The 23,613-nt window shown below is 39.4% G+C and overlaps 2 protein-coding genes across 13 annotated transcripts in view; both read left to right on the forward strand.

Annotated features, from left to right (window-relative positions):
• Nucleotides 1–17,781, forward strand: part of ATP2B1 (ATPase plasma membrane Ca2+ transporting 1) — a 70,234-nt gene extending 52,453 nt beyond the window's left edge. For 8 of the 11 annotated variants that reach the window (XM_080971469.1, XM_080971470.1, XM_080971461.1 and 5 more), the window contains 12 exons: nt 805–1,046; nt 3,426–3,663; nt 4,682–4,861; nt 4,946–5,033; nt 5,419–5,525; nt 7,462–7,653; nt 7,858–8,071; nt 8,255–8,466; nt 9,441–9,548; nt 10,270–10,452; nt 10,769–10,855; nt 14,463–17,781. In XM_080971469.1, the coding sequence (XP_080827595.1) occupies nt 805–1,046; nt 3,426–3,663; nt 4,682–4,861; nt 4,946–5,033; nt 5,419–5,525; nt 7,462–7,653; nt 7,858–8,071; nt 8,255–8,466; nt 9,441–9,548; nt 10,270–10,452; nt 10,769–10,855; nt 14,463–14,777 (2,166 nt within the window). In that variant the 3' untranslated portion in view covers nt 14,778–17,781. Of the gene's footprint in view, nt 1–804; nt 1,047–3,425; nt 3,664–4,681; nt 4,862–4,945; nt 5,034–5,418; nt 5,526–7,461; nt 7,654–7,857; nt 8,072–8,254; nt 8,467–9,440; nt 9,549–10,269; nt 10,453–10,768; nt 10,941–14,462 lie in introns of all 11 variants that reach the window. The other 3 variants (XM_080971471.1, XM_080971463.1, XM_080971462.1) reach the window with 2 other exon arrangements.
• A 4,110-nt stretch (nt 17,782–21,891) lies between these two features.
• POC1B (POC1 centriolar protein B) overlaps nt 21,892–23,613 on the forward strand; it is a 34,031-nt gene continuing 32,309 nt past the window's right edge. For both annotated transcript variants that reach the window (XM_080971486.1, XM_080971489.1), the window contains exon 1: nt 21,892–22,068. In XM_080971486.1, coding sequence (XP_080827612.1) covers nt 21,907–22,068 — 162 coding nt within the window. In that variant the 5' untranslated portion in view covers nt 21,892–21,906. The remainder of the gene's footprint in view (nt 22,069–23,613) is intronic.

Below are 23,613 nucleotides of genomic sequence, written 5' to 3' on the forward strand. Positions count from 1 at the left end.
ACAAAGTTTCACTTGTCATTTTAGCTTTCTTGTCCTTTCAGTATTTTATCTGTTGCTCTGATTGGGAAGAGCAGTGAAATATGCAAGAATTGCCTTAGCAGACTCACCAAGCCAAACACCAACCATTCTCTGTGTGGCCTGACAGTGCTCAACACCCCCTGTTTTTGCAGTCTCAGGTAGGCAGCAAAAACAAGTTTATTGAGCAGCTTACAGAGCATGGTTAGTGAATTGAGTTTGGCTTTATGTGTTGTATTATGCAGGCCCACATACCTGCAAACTAGCAGTTGTACTGATTTAAGGACATGTTTACAAATGACACTATCCTTTATTTTTGTTTGGCCTTGGTAAAAGGGCCATTCCACGCTGAACACCAAACTACAAATGTGTCTCTGTGTCTTGCCTGGTATTGAAATGTGCACCTGACCTTTCTCATTGCACCATTATCCTGCCAGTCTGTAAGAACTGACCCTCAGTTACTCATTGCGTCTAATTTAACAGCTTTCTAAGAACTAATATGACTCCTGAAATTGTCTCTGACTTGTAGTGCTTGTGCTCTGACTTGAGAAGACAAATTAGTAATATAAATTTTTCTATTGGTTGCACTTTATGAACATTAAACTGTCCCTAAGCAGTGACATATTCTTTAAAGAGGTGTGTAAGCTAAAATTTGCATCCAGTTTCAGCATATAACTTGCAAACCTTCAGCGTATGATTTCTGAGATGCTGAATTCTAAGCTGCTGCCTATTCCTTATTTCCTTGAACCAGAAGCAAATTCCTTCTCAAGGGTTTATTCTGTCTTTCAGCCTCCTGAAAAGGAAGGTGGCTTGCCCCGCCATGTTGGTAACAAAACTGAATGTGCCTTGCTGGGACTGCTGCTGGATTTGAAACGAGACTACCAGGATGTTAGAAACGAAATACCAGAAGAGGCACTTTACAAAGTCTACACCTTCAACTCTGTTAGAAAGTCCATGAGTACTGTGTTAAAGAACTCTGATGGCAGTTTCCGGATATTCAGCAAGGGTGCCTCGGAGATAGTACTTAAAAAGCAAGTTAACTTTTTGTGGTCTCTTATCATGTAACGGTGTGATGAAATGCCTGAAATGGTACCTTCTGTTCCTTGGCTTTTAAGCACTGTATTTCTTCATTGTCCAAGTCGGGAGTTCTTAGAACTAGCTAATTTAGAAACCTTTCCTATAAGATGTTGGTGTAGAGCTTGCAACACAGCTGAATGCTTCATTGACCCAAACTTAAGCTAGTTACTTTCCAAGTCTTCGGTGAATACAAAGTTGCATTTTACTTTCATTAGTCATGTGATGCAATTACTACTTTTTGCTAGAGATTAGATATATAATCTTGTTGCTTAATCATAGAAACAGTGAAGTATTTCCTGCTCGTCTTCCCTTTAAGATGATAGTTTTCATTATCTGCCTACTGAATGAAATGTATTCTTTTCTTACTTTTTAATTGCAAAGTTTGGTGGTCAGTGAGGGCAAACTTGTTCACATGGACTGGGTGAAAAGGGAGCTAGAAACAGTCATTTTGCTTTTGCAGTTCAGGCTATTGTGTACTTTATCTTACAGGTCACACTGAACTGATTGCGGAAGATAAGGGGGGGTCTGTAGGAAAACATGACAATTCAGCTCCTGAACAGTTCCCTCTTTTGTGAAGACTTGTAGAGTTGGCTTGTAGCCTTGACATTCTTGTGAATATATGAATATGCATTTTATGATCTGCTAAGCACTTACCCTATATATAAAATATGACAATGCCAGGACTACAGCACCTCTTACTGGAACGGATCTTGCTACTCTTCTGAGCCTTGTCCTAATGTTTTTAACATCTGAGTGAAAACCTTTCCCATTTTGGGTGCATTTGACTTACCTTTGTTACTGCTGGGCTGTGAGATGCTGGCAAAGGGGAGCAGGATAAACTCCTGGGAGATACTCCTAGAACATGGTAGGAATGCCGTACTGTGAATCCCTCCCCCTCCCCCACTTTTGTGCCTTCGCTAGCCTTTATCTTCCCTATCGCCACCACCAAGCATTGGCATAAAAATGTTCACGTACTGGGAGGTGGGATGACAAGGCAACCAAGTTCTTCATGAAATCTGTGCTGGGATGCATGTGTATCTAGCTGCTGCAAGTTTTAGGAATATTTAATGTTAGCCCCAGAAAGTACCGCATTTTTCACTCTATAACACGCACCTGACCATAACACGCACGTAGTTTTTAGAGGAGGAAAACAAGAAAACAATATTCTAAACGAAACAGTGGATGTATGATTTTTGTGGTTCATGCTGTGGCCACAGACGTGATCTGACGGTGAGTTTGGGGTAGCCCAATGCAAAAATCCTGAGGATCCCTGTGGATCCATGCTTTGTAACCACGTTTTTGCGCCATTGCAGCCCCATGAAACAGTGGGTGCGTGTGTGTTTTTTGGTGCAGGCTGTAGCCATGGATATGCTATGTGATCTGATGGTGAACTTGGGGTGACCCAGTGCAAAAATCCTGAGGATCCATGTGGATCCGTGCTTTGTAACCACGTTTTAAGTGGGGAGGGAAGGAAAAGCATTCAAGGGACAAGGAGCACGCATGGGGTGTGTGGAGAAGGATGCTGCTAATAATGCAGGAGAGGGGTTTAAGGGGAGAAGGAGCTCGCGTGGGGTGTGTGGAAAAGGAGCTTTTCAGCGAGCTGAGGGGGGAGGGAAAGAGCACTGTTGCTTTAAAGGAGCCAACTGGACAGCAGCCACTTACAGCAGTGTAAACAGCTCCTTTCCTCTCCTGCTTTGCTCCTTCTCTCCCTCTTTGCTGCTTTACGCAGCTAATGGCAAATCCCCTGCAACCCAAGTCCTGCTCAGCGGATCAGCTGAGACGCTGGGAGAATCGTAATTTCCCCCTCTCCCTCATCCCATGCCCTCCTGTCCCCAGCAGCCTTTTAAAAAACTTTTTTACTGGTTTTCACTGCGCTCGTGCCTCGGAGCCCTCCTGTGCCCTGCCGTCCCTCTGCAGCCTCATTGCTCCGTTTAGAGAGCGCACGGACCTTTGCTAGCTGAGGCTGCAGCAGCTGTTGCTGGCTATGTGGCGCTTTTTCCGGCTCGCTATGGCTCCCGTCTGTCCCTTCTCCCGTGTAAGCGGCTGCTGCCCTCTTTGCTGCCATGGCTCTCCTTCCCTCCCTCCTCCCCCTCCTCCTGGCTGTAAAGCAAGCAAAGCTAAAGCGGGACAGAAGCCCTGCAAGCGGCTCCCGCTTTGCTTGACTGACGGCAGCCATGAGTGCATTCGCTCCGTAACACGCACAGGCATTTTTCCTTACTTTCTAGGAGCAAAAAAGTGCGTGTTTTGGAGCGAAAATTACGGTACCTGCGATGCAGATGACCTTTTTTATTGAGTGTTCTGAATCTTGAAAATTGTTTCTATTTTGTTTTCAGGTGCTTCAAGATACTGAGCGCGAATGGTGAACCCAAAGTATTCAGGCCAAGGGACCGTGATGATATTGTAAAAACTGTGATTGAGCCTATGGCCTCAGAGGGACTCAGAACCATATGTCTGGCATTCAGAGACTTCCCAGCTGGAGAACCTGAGCCAGAATGGGACAATGAAAATGACATTGTCACTGGGCTTACATGTATTGCTATTGTAGGCATTGAAGACCCTGTGAGGCCTGAGGTAGGCGGAAACTCTTCATTAAAGTGTGTTTTAGAACATTATTTGCTAAAGTAATAACTTAATGTTCTGCCAGTGTTTGGAAACAATGCCATACTTTACTTCGAAAACAGGTGTAAGCATGTCAAGGCATTAAAATAATTCCCGAGACCTAACATAACCAAATAAAGATAAATTCACATCTTCATTTTGATTGGCTTGAGTTCGATCTTCAAGTCCCTTTTGTGAGTGAAAAGTAACTGCTGCAGATGGTGTCATTTTTAGGGAAACATATCACATCCTGAATTTGTGTGAGGTGAGGTAGATCCCTCTGCCTCTTTAAGAACATGTCTTTATCCATGCTCCAATGCAATAGATGGTGATGGTGGAAATCAGCTACTTTTTTTAAAAAAAAACCCTAATTAAATACCCCAAATGAGAGAAATATTCAGTATAAACAGCATGTGCTTTTAATCTAAAAGTTACTAGACATTTGCAGAATGTTTTTTCCTGCCCTGCTGATCAAGCTTAAGTCGTAGTTCTCTTAGATAGCAAGTGAACCCTCATAAGTAGTCTGCTGTGTTACAGGGTTTGATAACAAAACTTGTGTCAAATGTCTGAGAATTAGACTTTGTCTCAAAATAGCAAGAAAAATTTTATACATTAGTTAAACAGGAGACTTCAGTCCCAGTCTCTCTCTCAGCCTTAAAACCTTTCAAAGATGGGACACCCAAATGTTTTTAGTAGTAAGTGCATTTAATAAGTTAACTGTAAGCTATAGGAGCTTAAGTGTTACTGGTGCCCAGTTGTTGCCATTAACACCGAAATATACATGATTATATTTGGAATATATGCCTAATAACATGATGATATAAAATTATCTATGGAACTGTGTTAAGCCATATTATTTCAACTGAAGGACAATTTGAGATTAAGTAAGCAGGAGATTGGAGGGCAGAGAGTTGTGGATAAATAATGTTTCAAGCATGTCCATGTAGCAAAGCTTCTTCATAAACTATTCTTTTTTCAAAATAAAAATTAGGTACCAGATGCAATAAAAAAATGCCAGCGTGCTGGTATAACTGTGCGTATGGTTACTGGTGATAATATCAACACTGCCCGTGCTATTGCTTTAAAATGTGGCATTTTGCATCCTGGTGAAGATTTCTTATGCCTAGAAGGCAAAGAATTCAACCGACGAATACGTAATGAAAAAGGAGAGGTAGGTTTGGTTAATATTATTCCCTTGAATTTTGGTTTTTGAAAGTTTGCTTAGTTATAAAGCTAATCTAAATTATCTTTGCAGATAGAACAAGAGAGAATAGACAAAATTTGGCCCAAGCTTCGTGTGCTTGCAAGGTCGTCCCCCACTGACAAACACACACTGGTAAAAGGTAAATAAGCATTCTCAAATAGAAGGGTTGACTATAACTGATTGCTTTCCTTTGGAGCGGGGAGAATAAACTTTTTATTTTAGCCCATGATACTTGTATTGATCATATCAATCCTGTATCTAGGGCTGTCAAGGTCATCTTTCAAATCTGTAACCCTGCTCTGCAGGCATTAAAGGGCAAAAATTTAAAGAGGTGTTAACCAAAGTATTTTGGAAAAGACTTGTCCAACCATTTAATCAAGGACATCTATTCACTGACTGGATAAAGGTCTTTAGGATCAGGAGGCCATATCTCTTCTTAATACGGTTAATATTAGGTCAAGGCCAAACAGCAGCTCATGATTTGTATTTTGATGGCAATTCATATATCTGTACTTCCATTTTAGGTATAATAGACAGCACAGTTTCAGAACAGAGGCAAGTTGTAGCGGTGACTGGTGATGGTACCAACGATGGTCCAGCATTGAAAAAAGCAGATGTTGGCTTTGCCATGGTATGTTTAAACTTCTGTCTACTGATTTTGATAAGTGCTCCTTTGCCGAGCTGTACTGCCAGTTTTCATTGTGATGAACATTTGGATTTATACCAAAGATTGAATACATCTAACTTACACTCAGCAGTGGCAAGAGCAAAACTGATTGCAGCTCCCTTGGCTTTCTGTTAACCCTATTCTGAAATAACCTTGAAGAGGGAAAGTGCATAAACTTACAATGTCCATATACAGGATTACACATGTATGAAAAGTGAAACAGGACTGCAGTTGGGTTCCCATCTGTTCACTGTGTCAATTGGGATAGAAGCACAACTTGATTTTTCAGTATATTATGTTGCAGCTTTCTTGGTGAAGGGTGGGATGTGGAGTAACTTGTGTCTTTGAATCTAAAATCAAAAGTAGGAACCTGAAGCTATTAATGTGGAGATGGCACAATAAACTTATGTTTTGATAATACCAGCTAAAATAGCTGGGATTCTTAATTTGTGTAAAGACATATAAAGCCATCATTGAGCATTCCGGGGGACTGTTCTGAACGGATAGCGGGGGAAGAAGTGGAAAACGGAATGTGACGAAAACCTCAGAGAGAAATTTTACTGTCGCTGCTTGAGGTCAGATTGTATGAAACTCACTTTTGGCCATTTTAATCTGAAGCGTGCTGGGTCATGAGAAGTTAATGTGGTTCATGCTAAGCTGATACTACATTTGAGCATTTATTGCTGAGATCAGGTTTCTTCTGTTCCTTTTCCTTGTCATAGTGGAATTGTGCCACTGCAACTAAGATGAGTGTAGACTAGCTTATCTCTTTAGAATTTGGTGTCACTTACATGACGCTGAACCATGAATGCTTCTATGTGTGTGGTTTTTTTCTTTTGAGTCTGGTTCATTGATCATTCCAAGAAGTAGAAATGAATTAGTCTTGTTGCTCTTGTGGCAGGTGAAGCTTTAGATTCCCTCCATACCACTCACATATGTAGTAGCATTTTAAGGTTACCCTTCCTTTTTTTGTTTAATGTAGCTGTGTTGCTGCATAAGTAACATTCTTTATACTACCAACAGTTTTTAACACTAGCAGCTTTTCTGATTTTGTGGATCATAATCATTTGACACAAGTAGCTGACTACTTTCCTTGTTTGAATGATACGTAAGGGACCATGCCTAGATTCCAAAACCTATTGCTTTCCTCAGCTAGAACTTGTGGAATTTGCTTAATGTGAATGGAACATTCAGGAGCTGTGCTACTGTGCCCCCTAGTGGCTTTGGAGGCTAACAAAAGAGGCTTTAGAGCGTCAGGCTATTTTCATCTAAGCAAAAAATGTGCAAAATATTGATAAAGGGCAAATGAAGCCAAAATGTGCCATTTCAGATACTTACATTGTGGGTTTATTGTACTGGAATAGCTTTAACTAGCTTATGTGCCATACTTCATCAGTAATCATCCCTAATGGGAACAGATGAAATTCACTTTCAAGATTTGTAGAGTCTATGCATTGCAATTCTGTAGTGAGTACATTAGACTAAGACTCATTGAAATCAGACTTTCTTCCGCATGTGCAAAGGAATGGATTGCATGTTTTATTAAGTCAGTTAATATTAGTGCCAACAACTCTCTATCTCCAGATAGAAACCCGAACTAATAATTGTTGCAATTGATTTTTATATACAAATGCTGACAGTGTCTAGCCTAAACAATTGGATATGACACAATAGTTATTCTTCTTACCATTTGATATTACTTAAACTCGCTATCAAAATAGTGCATCATAATAACAGCTTTTGTACTGAAATATATGTTAAAAGCAAAGGATGAGACCACTGGAAGATGGTAATTTTTGGACCAGTGTTTTCAGGACTTGTGCGTGTACTTTTTAACTGCAGTGTGTATAGCTGGAATGTTGTTCATTATGTTGTGACTTTTTTGGGATTTTTCTTTCAGGGTATCGCTGGAACTGATGTAGCTAAAGAAGCTTCCGATATTATTCTCACAGATGACAACTTCACAAGCATTGTTAAAGCAGTTATGTGGGGCCGAAATGTGTATGACAGTATCTCCAAATTCCTTCAGTTCCAGCTTACTGTCAATGTAGTTGCAGTAATTGTTGCTTTCACAGGAGCATGTATTACACAAGTAGGTATTATGTGTTCATTTTCAACTAGTGAAAATGCACACTTTGTATAAACTGATGATACTAGCTTTTTAGAGTGAATTTACTAGATGTATTTTTAAAAGCACAGTACCAAACCTCAATGGAGAAAACATTTAACTGCTGCATGGCTTGTTGGTTTCTAGGATATTTGTGTTTATGTATTAGGAAATGTATCGTTTTTGTAGGATTCTCCACTTAAAGCTGTTCAGATGTTATGGGTAAATCTCATAATGGACACACTGGCTTCGCTTGCCTTGGCAACGGAACCACCCACAGAAGCTCTCTTGCTGAGGAAGCCTTACGGTAGAAATAAACCTCTCATCTCGCGAACGATGATGAAGAATATTCTGGGCCATGCTTGCTATCAGCTTGTGGTTGTCTTTACACTCCTGTTTGCTGGTAAGAATTCTAGATTCCTAAGCTTTAACTTTTTAGAAGCTAAGTGTTTTCTATTGACTGCTTCTCAAATAGCTATTTTAGTTTTCGAATGAACTCTTCAGTATTTGATGTTTACATGGTAATGCCTTACATGAAAATCTAAATCAGCACGAGATACTGAGAGTGTTAATCTCCCCTTCACAGGTGAAAAAATATTTGACATTGATAGTGGACGGAATGCACCTCTTCACGCACCTCCTTCAGAGCACTATACTATTGTGTTTAATACATTTGTTATGATGCAGCTTTTTAATGAAATAAATGCCCGAAAAATCCACGGTGAAAGGAATGTATTTGAAGGAATTTTCAATAATGCTATATTCTGTACCATAGTTCTGGGCACATTTATTGTACAGGTGGGTTGGTTACTGAACTTACTTGATAAAGAATTTTTTACTTTTTGTTGCCAAAGTTTTTCTCTCTCTATATATACCGGTATATATGTATATGTATATGTTAGGATACAGCATCCTTAGCAGGTCTAACATAGTATGTAATTTGGCTGACATCTTTAGAAATGCTTTAAATTTGGAGATAAAATACAGGTGACAGTTAAGTTCCATATCTCTGCCCATTATTCTGATGAATTCATAGATCCAACACGATCAGTTAAGACAATTTTGTTTGGAAATCTGATCTTTTCATATGTGACTTAAATCCAGCTTCTAATTTCACAATTAAATGGGCATTGTATTTGCATGTTAGATAAGATTGAACTTTTGACTCTGATCCTGTCCGCTGTCAATTAAAGCTAAGTGTATCCATCTAAGAATGTGGCAGAATTAGTAATTAGTGTTTTGGATGCCTGCACTGGAGTGTTAAATATGTTTGTATGGTTCCAAAAAAAATGAATGCCTTCTCCCAGAACTGCCCTGGTAACTGCCCCTTAAAATGCAAATAATGCACATTCATAGTTTGTATTGATTTTTTTACTTCATTGCATTTTTCCTCCACCCATCTTCCCAAAGGAAACCTAGGGCAATGCACATACAATCCAACATAATAAAATAAAATATTAAAGTACCAATATAAAACTATAATTAAACAATAACATTCCAGGTAGCAGAGATAAAAATATCACCCCATCACAGTTTCCCAGGGGCTTCACAAATCGTGACCTAGCTGTCTACCAAAAGATGCGCGTGGTGGCGACAAACAGTAGACCAGATGCATTGGCAGAAGCAAGCTTCTGGGGGGCTCTAAAAATCCAACAGAAAAATAGCTCAGAATTTTATTTTCGGAATAGATGGGTCAAATAATTTGGTGCAACATAGCCAGCACCGACTTTTAAAAATAAAGTAGTGATAATATTTGTGATTTTTCTTAACAGATCGTCATTGTGCAGTTTGGAGGGAAACCTTTCAGTTGTTCAGAGCTTACAGTAGAACAGTGGCTCTGGTCAATTTTTCTAGGAATGGGCACACTTCTCTGGGGCCAGGTAAGAAGCAATAGCTTTTTTGTGCAGTTCACTTGCTGGAATTATCAGTTCTTCTGTTTGGAAAAATATGTGTGTGTGCATCCTACACTCCTCCTATAGCAAGTGTGGTTTTCCCACCTGTAAGCAACTTGCTCCATTACTCCCACTTTGAAGTTTTGTAGGGAACTTAGGGAAAGGAAGAATTTGCTAGCAGTGTCACTCACCTGATGGTAAGACTTCTCTCCGTGGAATGGGGAGCAAGTTTTTGGCAATTCTGTCTTCCTCCCTGCAGCTCCCCTGACTCCCTAAACCTGCTGCAAAGGGCTGGGGTAACCCTCTGGAGCATATTTAGGAAGGACACAGTGGGGTGCAAGTGGGGGAAATCACAAAAAATTGCTTCTGTCTCCATTCACCTGATGCAAGCCATGCTGTCAACTGAGTGGCACAGTTAAATGCAACCAGCAATCTCTCTTCCTGCTGCTGTGAGTTGTCGGTTACTGCCTTGGTTGCATCTATTGCTGCTGTGCTTTCTACCTACTGTTTGCCATAGCCTCCTTTATCTCCCTGCACCCCAGTTAGTCACTGTATGTTCTGCTTTGTTAGAAAAGAAGGTTTCAAGTAAATATTGTGGTCGGTGGGTGGGAAATCTCAGTTGTTTATCTGGAATTCCCAGAATTCCTCAGCACAGCTTGTGTTATAATTAGCTTTGACAAGCCTGTTAACTTCTTTCTCATGATTGTAGTTGATATCAACAATTCCAACCAGCCACTTGAAATTCCTTAAAGAAGCTGGTCATGGAACCCAGAAGGAAGAGATTCCAGAAGAAGAGTTGGCAGAAGATGTAGAGGAGATTGATCATGCTGAAAGAGAACTGCGGCGTGGTCAGATATTGTGGTTTAGGGGCCTAAACAGGATACAAACTCAGGTATGGTCTTGGAACAGGTAGGAGATGGTTAGGGATGAGGGGGTTATAAATCTTCCCGTTGTTCTTGGCATTGGTTGGGGGGTAGCTATAAACGGTGTGACTGAACTCTTTGCTATGTGGTCAAATGGTTGGCTCCTTAATCCCTCAAATTCCTTCTTTACTTCATCTCTAAATGCGCCTCTTGCTTCTTTACCTGCTCTATAAAAGTGCCTTTTTTTTCTTTACTTTTTTATATGTTTTATAGATGGGATGCTCCTTTCTCTTGTTCTCTCTCTCTCTTGCTGAGCAAGCTGTCACAATCTCTGATTCCTTGCAGATGGATGTAGTGAATGCTTTCCAGAGTGGAACTTCTATTCAGGGGGCTCTAAGGCGGCAACCTTCCATCGCCAGCCAGCATCATGATGTAACAAATATTTCTACCCCTACACATGTAGTGTTTTCCTCTACTACTACTTCTACTACTACTACTGCTTCTACTACTGTGGGGTGTGAGTGCGTGTTCCTAAGTGCATGAAATTAACATTTCCTAATTCACACACCTAACGTTTCATTCTCTTCTTCAGTCCTTAAATTCATCGTTAAGACTTTTCATACTTTTTCTCACAAAATGGAGTCCTCGAAACTCTTTTTTTTTCGTAGAGGGCTACAACACAGGTGGAACAGTTGCAACTATTGATTTACAATGAAAGCTGTGAGCCTGCACATATTGTGCCTTGATTCTTGCAGAGGGGAGTTTAAAAAATATTCAGGAAACCGTTATAAATATTTGAGTATATGCCTTCAAGAATGACTGTTTGCAGGAAGATATACAATACAGTTCATTTAAATGTTTAAAGCTGGCAAATGTAAGTAGCTGGCTTTCACATCCTTGCTAAAGGGAAGTACAAAACATGTTGGGCATAACTCATGCATAAAATATTGAGGGTTTGTATTAATAATAATTATTAATATTATTTATACACCGCCCATCTGGCTAGGTTTCCCCAGCCACTCTGGGCGGCTTACAGCACATAAAAAATTGTAAAACATTAGACATTAAAAATTTCCTGAAATAGGATTGCCTTCAGATATCATCTAAAAGTCAGATAGTTGTTTATTTCTTTGACATCTGATGGGAGGACGTTCCACAGGGTGGGTGCCACTACCAAGAAGGCCCTCTGCCTGGTTCCCTGTAACCTTACTTCTCTCAGTGAGGGAACCACCAAAAGGCCCTCGGAGCTGGACCTCAGTGTCCAGGTTGAGCGATGGGGGTGGAGACACTCCTTCAGATATACTGGGCCGAGGCCATTTAGGGCCTTAAAGGTCCACACCAACACTTTGTATTGTGCTTGGAAATGCACTGGGAGCCAATGTAGGTCTCTCAGGACAGGTGTTATATGGTCTCAGTGGCCGCTCCCAGACCAGTCTAGCTGCCGCATTCTTTCTTTTACATGGGGTTTCCTTCAAAGTTGCAGGAGTTCAGTTACTTACTGAGACTTGAAACCAAATATTTTCATTAATTCAAAGTAGTTGTTTCAAGTCAGTTACTTATATCAGGTAATTTGATGCATTTTGCCCCCTAGGTTATCTTGGCAACTATATGTAAACCTCAGTTTGGTTATTTCTTCAGCTTTCTTCTTCTTGTGCCTTTTTCACTCACAATATTGCCATTGTATGTGCTAACTGCCCTCTAAAATTAGTAATACTTTAAGATGGAAAGGACGTAACTTAGAACTTTAAATACTTGGGTTAAAATACCTCAAGCCTGGTATATACCTGGAAAAGTGGATGCCCCCCCCCCCAATAATGAAAGTGCCTGGTGGGTTTTTTGTTTTCAAAATAACAAAGGTGCCTAATTACATTGACATTGACCTGAGAAATCTTTCTTAGAAATACTGCTTCTCATGAAGTATTTGAGTGGCATGAAAGAGGGATGATACCCATAGAAATGGAAAGGCCCCACAGGCTTGTTTGCAAACTCTTGTAGTAAGAGGAAGTTTTCTTTGTCTGCAGCTAATGTCTTGATGTTGTGAGATTTGTATGTTTTTGGATCCCGGTCCAAGAGTTTTATGTGCTTGAATTTCAGTATGTTTCAAACATCAAACTTAAAGAAATTACATGAAATATTTGACTAACATCAGATATTTCAAAAATAGAAATGGTATTTCCAATAGTGTCCATAATACTGAAAGTGTAGGGGTGAGCAATTATTTCTGTTGCTTTCTATTGATAGTTTGGTGACGATCTCCTTTCTGTGAATGGGGTGCCTTGTCTTTCCCAGTAGACCAGTCTAAATCAATTTGGTGGTCTTTTGGCCTCCACATGCTGCTTAGCCCTATATGAATACTGATACAGAAGTCCAGGAATAAAAATGCATGCAAACTCACATGTACACAACATGCTTGCTGCTGTTCGTGTATTGAAAGGTAACACCTCTTTCCAATATAGATCTTTTAAAATGGTCTGCAGTTGACTTCTGCCTAGTAGTTTTGATGCATTAGCTCAAGAATTTTTTTTCCTTGGACTTACTTTTCTTCTGATAGCAAAGGAAACCTTGTCGTGTTGGAAATGCAGAATTTTAGTGCAACATAGAGGGTGGGCCGACTGGGGTATGAGATTCTTCTATGAACAGGCATATCACAAGATTAGAATATAAACATTGAGGAGGAAACTTGCACAAGTCCCTTCCCTGAAACAAACTGATAATGTGAATACATCATGTAAACATTCTTTTCACATAAGTTGTCTGACACATTTTGACCTAGCATTTGGTTAGCTAAGGAGGTGATGGTTCAAAAATCTATAATCCTACTAAAAAGTTGTTATGGATTTTAAAAATTGCTCATTTTTAAAATAGAATCTTGCCCCTTGGTTCTATATGTATTCTGACTAAAGAATGTGTGTTCTGGCATTCCATTTGTAATGAGGATGTTTTCATAAATGTCAAAGTTACGTGCAGTACAAGAGAAAACACCAGTCATTTTATAACACAGATTCTCAGTTTTGCAAAGGTACTATTTGGAATAGGATCAGATGGTTTATTTTCATAGCAGAAAAGTTATAATATGAAATGTCATAATGGGATTACGATTTAGAAGATAGCATTACATTCATACCTGTTCACAGTATTAAACTTCATTTGACAAACTGAGATGTACAAATTCTTTTCGCTGTAGCCTTTTCACTGTAAAACAAAATGAGCTGCAACAAATATTGGATGTCTTTTATTACTGCCCTTTTCAGTTGTTTGGAAGACAATTACACTATAGAGTTTACGAAGGTTAAAATCTGTATTCATAAATCATGGACCAGCTGTTTCATATGTTCTGGTGTTGTTTGAATGTGACTGTGATGCTTGTGTGTATATAATATGGTTGAAATACATGCCTCTTACAGATAGTATTTTATAGTATTTATATTTGTATTTCTTCTTGATTCTGCAAACTGTGATACAAATGACTATGCAAGTGTTCTGTGTGGTATATACTCAAATATTTACATTTGTAAAGGTTTTTTTTCTCCTTTCTTGATATTAGAAGGAATGTCAGCAATTTTGACACTGCTTACTATTGACTTATTCATACTTGGACACTCCATAAATCCAGGAGACACCATAATTCCCAGCATGATTGAAAAGTAACTTCCAAAATTCCTGCCATCTTTATGGTTTCAGAAGTCTAATGTTTTACTCATTTAAATTGGAGTAGATTTTTCAGATTGGCTCAATATATATATATTTTAATCGCTTAGCCCATGTTTAATTTATAAGTGCAGCACCAGTTCAGCTTTGTAGGGTTTTGCATTTTTTACAGGGCACTTGACATTTTTATTCCTACTGAAGCCTGGCAGTGCTCTCCTGAAATGCTCTTCCATTTTTATTTTTATTTTCACAGTCTATTGCAAGTTCCACTGCATTACATACAAATTCAGTTCACTCATGTCTAGCTGTCTGTGGATTCAAACCCATAAAAACCGTATTCCCTTTAGAACAATCAGCTGTATACTGACATTTACGCTTTTCATCCTTGCAGATCCGAGTGGTGAATGCATTTCGTAGTTCCTTATATGAAGGATTAGAAAAACCTGAGACACGAAGTTCGATCCACAATTTTATGACGCATCCGGAGTTTAGCATAGAAGATTCTGAGACTCATATTCCCCTTATTGATGATACCGATGCTGAAGATGATGCTCCAACGAAACGAAACTCCACTCCTCTTCCACCCTCTCCCAACAAAAATAACAATGCGGTTGACAGTGGAATTCATCTTACAACAGACTTGAACAAGTCTGCTACCTCTTCATCCCCAGGGAGCCCACTACATAGTTTGGAAACATCACTCTGATTGTAAGCCGAATGTTAATACATTAGCTGCATTGTAAAGAAACAAATTGAAACTGGGTCTTCTCACTCACTGAGATGGGCAAGATGGTATTCTTGTCTTGGACTTCAACAAGAAGATATACTTGTACGAATGTAGATTTATTTTTTTAAAAAAAGCTTTCTGCCAGACTTGAGGGTGCTTTTTTGGGGGTGGGAGTAATAATGAACTCTGACAGATAAACAGTAACTTGGTTTAAGTGACCTGTGGATCATCAGCTGTACTTAAAAATGGCCCTTAAGAATGTCTTAGCGGAGCTTTCGTTTCTTGTTCCTTTTTGAGGAGAGGTCTGGAAAGGGCAAGGGAGCTCTGGATCACTGAATTGATGATGATTTTTCATTTCTGCTGTTGGCTGTTAATAATTTGGATTATTTATGTTTATAAATGATACAGATCTGTTTACAAGGTTTGTAGATACTTTTTTGTTCCTGTTCATAGATGGGAAGCTTCCTTATAAATGATGCAGAAAATATTAGTTCATCAAATACTGCTGTATTTTCAGGAAAGGGTGTTTCTATTGAAACTGTACTAAATTTTTGCCTGCAACTTACCTTGTTAAATATTGTAGATAAAATTGCTACTACTAATAGCCAAATAGGTAACACTAATGCTTTGTAAAAACAAAAAACAGGAAAAAAAACCATGAGCAGTGGTGTTCTGATGAAGTTATGGCCTCTGTCCTAATTAGTTTCTTAAACATTTACTACTTAATGGTTTTGAAGCAACTGTAAAAAATTTACAAATTGAGAAACATACTGAATAACTTCTGTTCAGAATTTAGTAGAGGATTGTTTAATGCAGGACAATGTGATGGAAGTTGCTTGAAATACTTTTGTTATCTCAGGCAAAATGGATTAAATCAAAATACATCAGAACCTTAGTCCTTTTTGTTTTTGTCTAAACACAGTAGCTTAGTGCTGTCTTGGTGAACTGTGAGTGAAGCTGTTTATTTTTTCTGATCTTTAGTATCTTTACAGCATGAGGGCTGCTGGCATTTGGAAAGTCATGAGTAGGTAGCATAAATGTTTTCTTTTTGTTTTGGAATTCATTTGTAAAAAAATTAATAAATCGGCCCTTTTGTTAAAATAAATATGCGGCAATGTTTTTTACAGGATTCAGCATCTTTACAAATTGTTGTTTTTTTAAATAGATTTTGGTGGCTTCGTTGAGAATGAAGTTAATGAAAGTTTTTCAAAAAAAATACACTGGGTGATATCCAACAGTGTCAGTCCGCTTTTGCAAGTGAGTCTTGCTTGTGCGATAGGACTTGAAACTTCACCATTCTCTCCTCCCCCTGCATGCCCCCAGAATCTGCCCCATAGGATTAGGGGTCCCAGTGGAGCAGCTTGAGGGGGCATGGGAGGTGGCTACAAGGGAAGGAGAAGTCCTGTCTCATGTTCACTGGTGCAGTGCTGAATATCACTCACTGTTCTCATTGGTGCAACAGATGAGATTTGCGAATCAGGCTGGATATGTTCTCAAGGCTTAAAGGTCTGAATATTGGCAGCAAAATGTGTTCTCCTATAAGGTTACCCATGACTACTTAAAAAAGAAAACCAGAATTCTTGGAAATAAAGTCAGATGGCAAGTATTGACTATCCTTATAAAGCAGTTTTTTGGGGGGCCAAAAATAGTACAGGTAGCAAGAAGCTGGAAAGCATACACTTGAGTCTCTGAAAGCTGGGTTTTTCTAAAAGCAATGTTTTGTAACAATCTGTTCCTCCTTTTGGGATTTCTTTTCTGCATCTAAAGCATTTTCTCCTCCTGCAAGTCTTGGATACTTTTTTTTCTTTTGCCAGTGAAGCCAAACAAAGAGGAGAAGAATAAATAACTCAGATAAGTAGTTTGATGAAAGTACTGCTGAGTGGGAAAGTGAAACAGGACCCTTGACAGTAGCTCTTTGTGTGTTCTGAGTCATGGCTGAAGGCACCCAGGTTTCACTCTTCAAAGCGATCTGTTTTTAAATCCTTTTGTAAGAGCTGTGCCTTTCTCATAAGGGAACCTGGCATGCATCAGCTCTGATGGTAGGTGGTGTTTTGACCTAGTTGGAGGAGAGTAGTTCTGGGGAAGCTAACCTAACAAGGTAAAGAGAAGAGAACGCACCATATATGTAGTGTGCAGAATTAAACAACTCGAGAATGAAATGGCTACACTTAAGAGTGCTTGAGTTGACATCATACTGGGGAGGTAATGCCAGCATCAAATGCATATTGTTTCAGTTTTTCAATGAAATGATGTACAAATGTTCAAGTAAAATATTTAGGATTTTGGTATCGAACCAACTCTCTTCAGTGGGCATATATAGCCATCCTTAAGGTTTTGCACATTGTATCCCACTGTCAACCACTCATTCAAATTTCATGAATGGTTTCTCCTAGTCCCTTCTGGAAAATTCACTATATAGTCACACTACATTTGTACTTTTATGTAACAGCTATTCCAGAGGTTCCTTCTTGTAAGTGAAGAGGAAATACAGTTTGGGAAGGTGACAATCTTGTAACCAGGAGGAGAGTGTTCCTGCAACAGATATAGATAAGTGAAATTTAACTGTCGAGATTCAATGTAATAGTACTTGTTACATTTTTACCTTGCTATTTGAACACAATCCTGGGGTTTTTTTTCTGTCTGAATGGTAGTCATGATTGCACTCTACTGTCCAAAAATCTACTGTGAATTATACATTTCAGACCTTTTTTTGAGGAACTGTAGACTTTGTGTACAAATTATCCATTTTGATCCTGTTGACCAACAGTACATTGAGTCTTATAGCAAGTGTAAGTGTAATCTGAAATTGGGACTACTTGTTCAATAACGTTACTACTGTGAAAGCAACATACCATAACATGTTAGTTATCAAACTATCGTTGCCGCTTTTCAACTGCTGAGCCCCACATTGCTTTCTCTGGTTGTAAGGCTTTTTTAGCTTGCTCAATGTAACTTAAATAAATAAATGTGCTGTTTATCTGTCTCTGGATGGGGACTGAAATTTTTGAAAGTATTTATTTTATTTGAAATATATAACTTTATTCTAAATAAGCAACCAGCTTTGCATCTGTTTCTTAGAGTTGTGTGTGATGTGTACTGTGTTATTTTTATAATGTGGAAACTTGTACAGAATTTCTGTTTGCAGAAGTTTTTTAATGACTTGTGAACGCTGACTAAATAATGGAGCCACATTCAGGCCCACCACGAGACAAGCAAAGAGGTTACTGGTGTACAAGCTTTCTTTTTTATCAGGTCTCTAGCTCTTCTACAAAGAAAGTTTACAAAGTAAGTAAGTACTTAGTGATTTCTGTGAGATGAACCAGCCTGGCTGCTGCTGCCTTTCAGTGTTTTAGCTTATGAGTGAAGTCAGAGCTATGACTAACAAGTGAGTTGTTTGGATAGGCAATAGGAGGATTCCTAGAGTCCTAAAGAGCTGCTGTTTTTCCTCTCCTTTACTGCATTTCTTCTGCTTCTGTCTCATACTCATAGTCCTCTGAATCTCTGTAGTTAGCCATTCCTCCCCCCCCCCCTTCAACCAGGATGCAGTTTTGCTGTGGTGAGTTCGTGAGACACCAGGTACTCACAATAAGCGATTTTCTGCAAATGCTACTGTGGCTGTTAAATCATCTCTACTCACCCAACGGAAAGTGCAAAATGTGAAAACTTCGCAAAGTTGCTTTGGCATATCTCCTACTTAGCTAAACCACCAGGCACTCACACACACTCATTTACTTCATTACATTTCTCCCAAAGCCGCCCAGAATTCACTGCATAGTTGATCCTACAGTACAATGGTACAGTATACATATATTCACATAAGTACGTCTCTGTGTTTCATGGGCTTATTTTCATGTAAAGGATTTTCAGGTACAGGATTGCAGCCTAGGCTTTGGTTTATGGTTGGCATCAGAGGTAAATTATTATGCCTTTAACAGCTGTGTGGCAGGCCATAATTCAACAGGTTAAGCATTTACTAGTATGGAAATAGAATTGTGAGGAAAGTTTCACCTGTTCACATTCCGTCAGACATTTTAGTACAGGAGTTACCACAGATTTATATTTGGACTCTCCACTCCTCTCACAAAAGAAGACACAAATTTGCATCTCACGCACAGCGTATCCAAATTTTATGTAAATATTTTATTCTTTTGTGAGTGGGTCGGAGAACTGAATCCACATAATGTTAGACCCAGAAAATCTGGTGAAGCCTCCAATTCAGGTTTAGCACCAGAACTAATTGAACTTGGTGAAAGTTGTTGCACGTGTCTCATGCTTGAAAGGGTCAAATTGACATTCTAGGAACTTAGAACATAGGCAACTCATTTTTCCAGGTATGTCCCCATACAAGAATTCTTCTGCTGCATCATCATTGGAATAGAAATTAGAAGACTCCTCCAGCACAGGTGAGCTACATGGATATGGTTACAATATCCAGTTGCTCAGCAGACAAGAAGTTGGATTTCTCCAGCTGAGTGTTTTAACTATTGTAAATATGTCATGCAATACTGTAAACATGCCATGCAAAATGAACTTATAGTGATATGACACCTGTGGGCTCCAGTAATGACTAATTTAAAGCACTGTTCCTTGGTTTTTCAGCAGAATTCTTTTCTGCAGCCAAATTGCTTTTCTTTGTGAATAAAGAGCAAAACTAATTGTGTACTTTAAGACTATAAGGTAGTTCCAATAGAAAAGGGTAAAACTCATGACGACTTTCACTCGGTTGTCTCTGCATTGACCTCTTGTGTTTTCTCCATAAAATGATCATTTTTCCTCTTGTTCTTTTTTTTGCAGTGTTTAGAAATTCTAGCACTTTTCATAGACACCTAGTCTTTGATTTAGGACAGGCTTCCTCAATCTTGGCCCTCCAGATGTTTTGAGACTACAATTCCCATCATCCCTGACCACTGGTCCTGCTAGCTAGGGATCATGGGAGTTGTAGGCCAAAAACATCAAGGGCTGAGGTTGAGGAAGACTAATTTAGGATCATAACAGATAGAATTTATCCAAGTATCATTAATCCAGTTATAGTCTCACATAAGCTGCTTAATTTGTCATGAATTTTTAGAAATAAAAATTCAGTCTCAAAAACAGCAGTGTATTTTCTCTGAAACCACATTCTGGCTTTTTTGTAGTAGCTTAAGTAATTTGCAAATAAAACACTGCAGGCCACAATGCAGAGCATCACAGCTACAGACATATTCTGTTCTTCTGAATTACTCACACTTTGAAATCAAACTATCATAGAATCACAGAACAGTAGAGTTGAAAGGACCTGGTGGGGTCATCTAGTCCAACCTTCTGCAGTGTTGTAGGGTATGCTTCTAAACTCTTGTAACCTTGGCTTAGTGCCTCTTCCTGTATATCTGGGCCAGATGTGGGCAATGTCCCACAATATTGGTTGAGGATGTATTTCATTTCTCCAAATAATGGTCTGATAGAATTCGGAAATACTTCAATTTTGCTGATGCACCACTTACCTTTTATTTATTATTTAAAAGCCTTTAAAAACATATATTTCAAGTAGTACAACATAAAACAATAAACAATATCTTCTTGATACAAAAATACAATATAAAACCAGCAAAACATACATAAACATATACAAACAAAGGGAAACCAATCATATGGATCAGGGACAGCCTGGGAAAAAAGAGATATTTACAAGACATCTGAAACAACTGGTAGTTGTTGCTTCACATATGGCAGAGGGAAGGTATCCCTAGTACAGGAACAACAGAAGGAAATGCCTGTTTGGGAGTCATTGCCGTGTGATAGTTCACCGTAAATAAAATTTCTTACAGGTGTATACGGGGGCAGGCAGTCTTGAAGATAATCTTACATTAGTTGACTATCAATGTTTGCAGTTTGTCTATGATTTTAAGGCCTTGGCTGACGTAATGATCCTTGTCTCCCGTGGCATCATATTCTAAAATCTCACAGATTTAGTTCCCTTAACATCAGTATGAGATAAACTCATTAGATATGCCCATTGAACTTTAGACACCCAAACTGTGTCTAAAAACAGCAGTAAGCGTCAACCCCACTTACGGTATATAAATTAGTAACTAGTGCCTTGGTTCCAAAGAATTTCATTCACTGGGGCATTTCTGCTTCCTTCCCATGGGACATCTCATGCTTTCACTCTGCTTCTCCTAAGGACCAGGAAACCCCCTTGTAATGGTTCATTGAGGGGGGCTGTCACTGAGAAGGATTGGGTGGAAACTGGCTGTATCTTACATTCGTTCATTAGCAGAAGTGATCCTTGCAGGAAGCGCCGGACACTTTATAATGTAAGCCATTTTATCTACCAATAGCAAACTCATTCTCAGAGTGTGAATCATTTTTACAGATAATTCATGCACAAGAGGGGCTATAAACAGGGTGGCGAGGGAAGCAAAATACTTGAGAAACCCTGAGGAGACCCCCAAAAAGCAAAACAAAACCCGAACAGTGCATTTAGGGGGTTAGGGTTAGAAATTCAATTTTGTTTGCATTTTAATGAGAAACTACCTAATTTGTACTTTCCGCACTAGGTTGTGAAGCCGTCCTTTGAAATTTGCATTTCTCTGATTTTTACAATGCAGTTCTACAGCCAAATAATGTATGTATCATTGCAGACTTTAGTGAAGGCAACGTACAGCATTTAAAAGGTGAAATTGCTTGCAGAAATGTGTTCTGAATTACTGAATTTTTGTGAAGATTTTTTTAAAAAGAAAATTCAGAAATGGCTGTGGAAATGTGGAGAACTGAATCTGAGATGGGGGGAAATAAGAAACAGAGAGAAACCTAAATTGGCAGATTCGTCCATCCCTAATGAGGTCTAAGCATGCTGTGGCCGTAGAATGCTGGCTATTGGAGGGGTGGCGGTGGAATGGAGTATGTTGGAAAGGGGCCTGTGTGGTTGGAACCTTTAAACAGTAAAATTTCACACTAGAAGACTTCCTTGTATTTACTGTGAATCCTATGTTAAAAGTGCTTGTGTTGAATTTAGGATCCAAATGAATTTGACCAATTAATGTTATTTTCACTTAGCATAGCCATTGCCTTTTTATTACGGTATTTTTAGTAGATACTATGTTTTCCCTTTAATAGTCCCTCTTGAAACATGCCACTTCTGTTTTGTGTACTTTTGTTATCCAGAATTCTTAATTATTTGCCTTGGAATTTCATATATTTCATCAAACCACCATACTTGGCCATCGTCAATCTTGTCTTTATAAGAAGATTCCAGCTAAGTGTGGGCAGGTGTGTTCGCAGTTCTGTTCAGGTGAAAACCATGTTTATTTTTATCTGGCTTTGCTAATAACCATTCTTCTCCAGCTCTTAGAATAATGTCACATCTTAGGCATATTCTTGTTTTGCAGAATCGTTTGGATAATTACCAAAAAAAGCACCAGTGGTTTACTTTGATGCTCCAGGTTATGTGTGTGATAGTCACCTATAAATTGGTCTTGCACAGCCATGAATTGGACACAATACAGTTAGATGGTGTAGCTGCTCACCAGCAACATCTAATAACTTTACAGAAGCTTGAACCTGGTGGGTCGATGTTTGGACTTGTCAGCTAATTTTAAACATTTGTAGGCTAGACAGGTGGCCACATGACCCAGAAGCTGTACGCCGGCTCCCTCGGCCAATAAAGTGAGATGAGCACCGCAACCCCAGAGTCGGTTACGACTGGACCTAATAGTCAGGGGTCCCAGGTATCAGATTTTAAGCAAAACTGGAAACATTCTGAGAGTGTGGGTGGTTTACTCCTCTTTGATCAGTGGCCAAGAATACTTCATACCACCAACTGTGTTAAGGTGTTACATGCTCCACCTCCCCATTTCAATCCTGTCAGGGCAGGGACTTAATGTGAGCTTATGACCCACACTTCCTGGGAATTCCTTGTTCATGGGGAACAATTGTAATCCCCGATCCCCATCATAATTGGGGATCAGCGAGTTCCAGTGAGTTACCTGCACCTTTTGGCGTAGGCAGTGACTGGCCCAAGGTCACCCAGTGGGGATTCAAACCTTGGTTTCCGGGGTCATAGTCCAACGCCTTAACCATTACGCCGCACTGGCTAAACCTAACCTCCATGAGTTTAAAAGCAATCATCCTCAGTGTTTTTTGCCCTGTCAAAGTCAGGTTCAGTCAACATCAGCTGCCAAATTCATGGATGTGCATCTCTGTCCCTAGACACTGGAAAATACTGGCACCTGGCCTTAGGTTTCCTAGACATTGCCTACATTTGTGACCAACATGGTGTCCTCCAGATGTTGTGAATTACAATTCCCATCAGCCCCAGCCTGCATGACCAATGCTTGGGAGTGACTGGAGTTGTAGCTCACAACTTTTGGAGGGCACCATGTTGGCGATTTCTACTATTAATCTCCTCTGAACCAAATCAGTAGCACATACTTAGGAGCTACTCTCTGGCAGGTTTGCGATCTGTTGGGATGTTTGGGTATAGCAGGACAGGATGCACTCTGTAGTGTGCATGTGTTTGGGATTATTGAAGATGGGGGGATGGGGAAATGTTAAATATTTGCCTTGGAATTGAGGGTGGCAAGGGAAGATAAACTGGATTTGTAAGGGCACAGAAACAGAAATTACGATGTGAGAGAAAGAGCCAGAATCTTGAAGAAGGCTATATTAACAATTGTGGCCCTGTTCATATGGTGCAATTCAGCTTATTTGGATAATTGGCACTTCTACTAAGTTTTAGAGAGCAAGTTCCAAATGTTATAACTGTTCCTCATGGAGTTGCTCAACTCCCTTAATCACTTTCTGAAGCCTTTTGGAATTTCCCTCTCCATTGCACCAC

This window comes from Podarcis pityusensis (assembly GCF_964106645.2).
Source record: "Podarcis pityusensis genome assembly, chromosome: 10".
NCBI lineage: Eukaryota > Metazoa > Chordata > Lepidosauria > Squamata > Lacertidae > Podarcis > Podarcis pityusensis.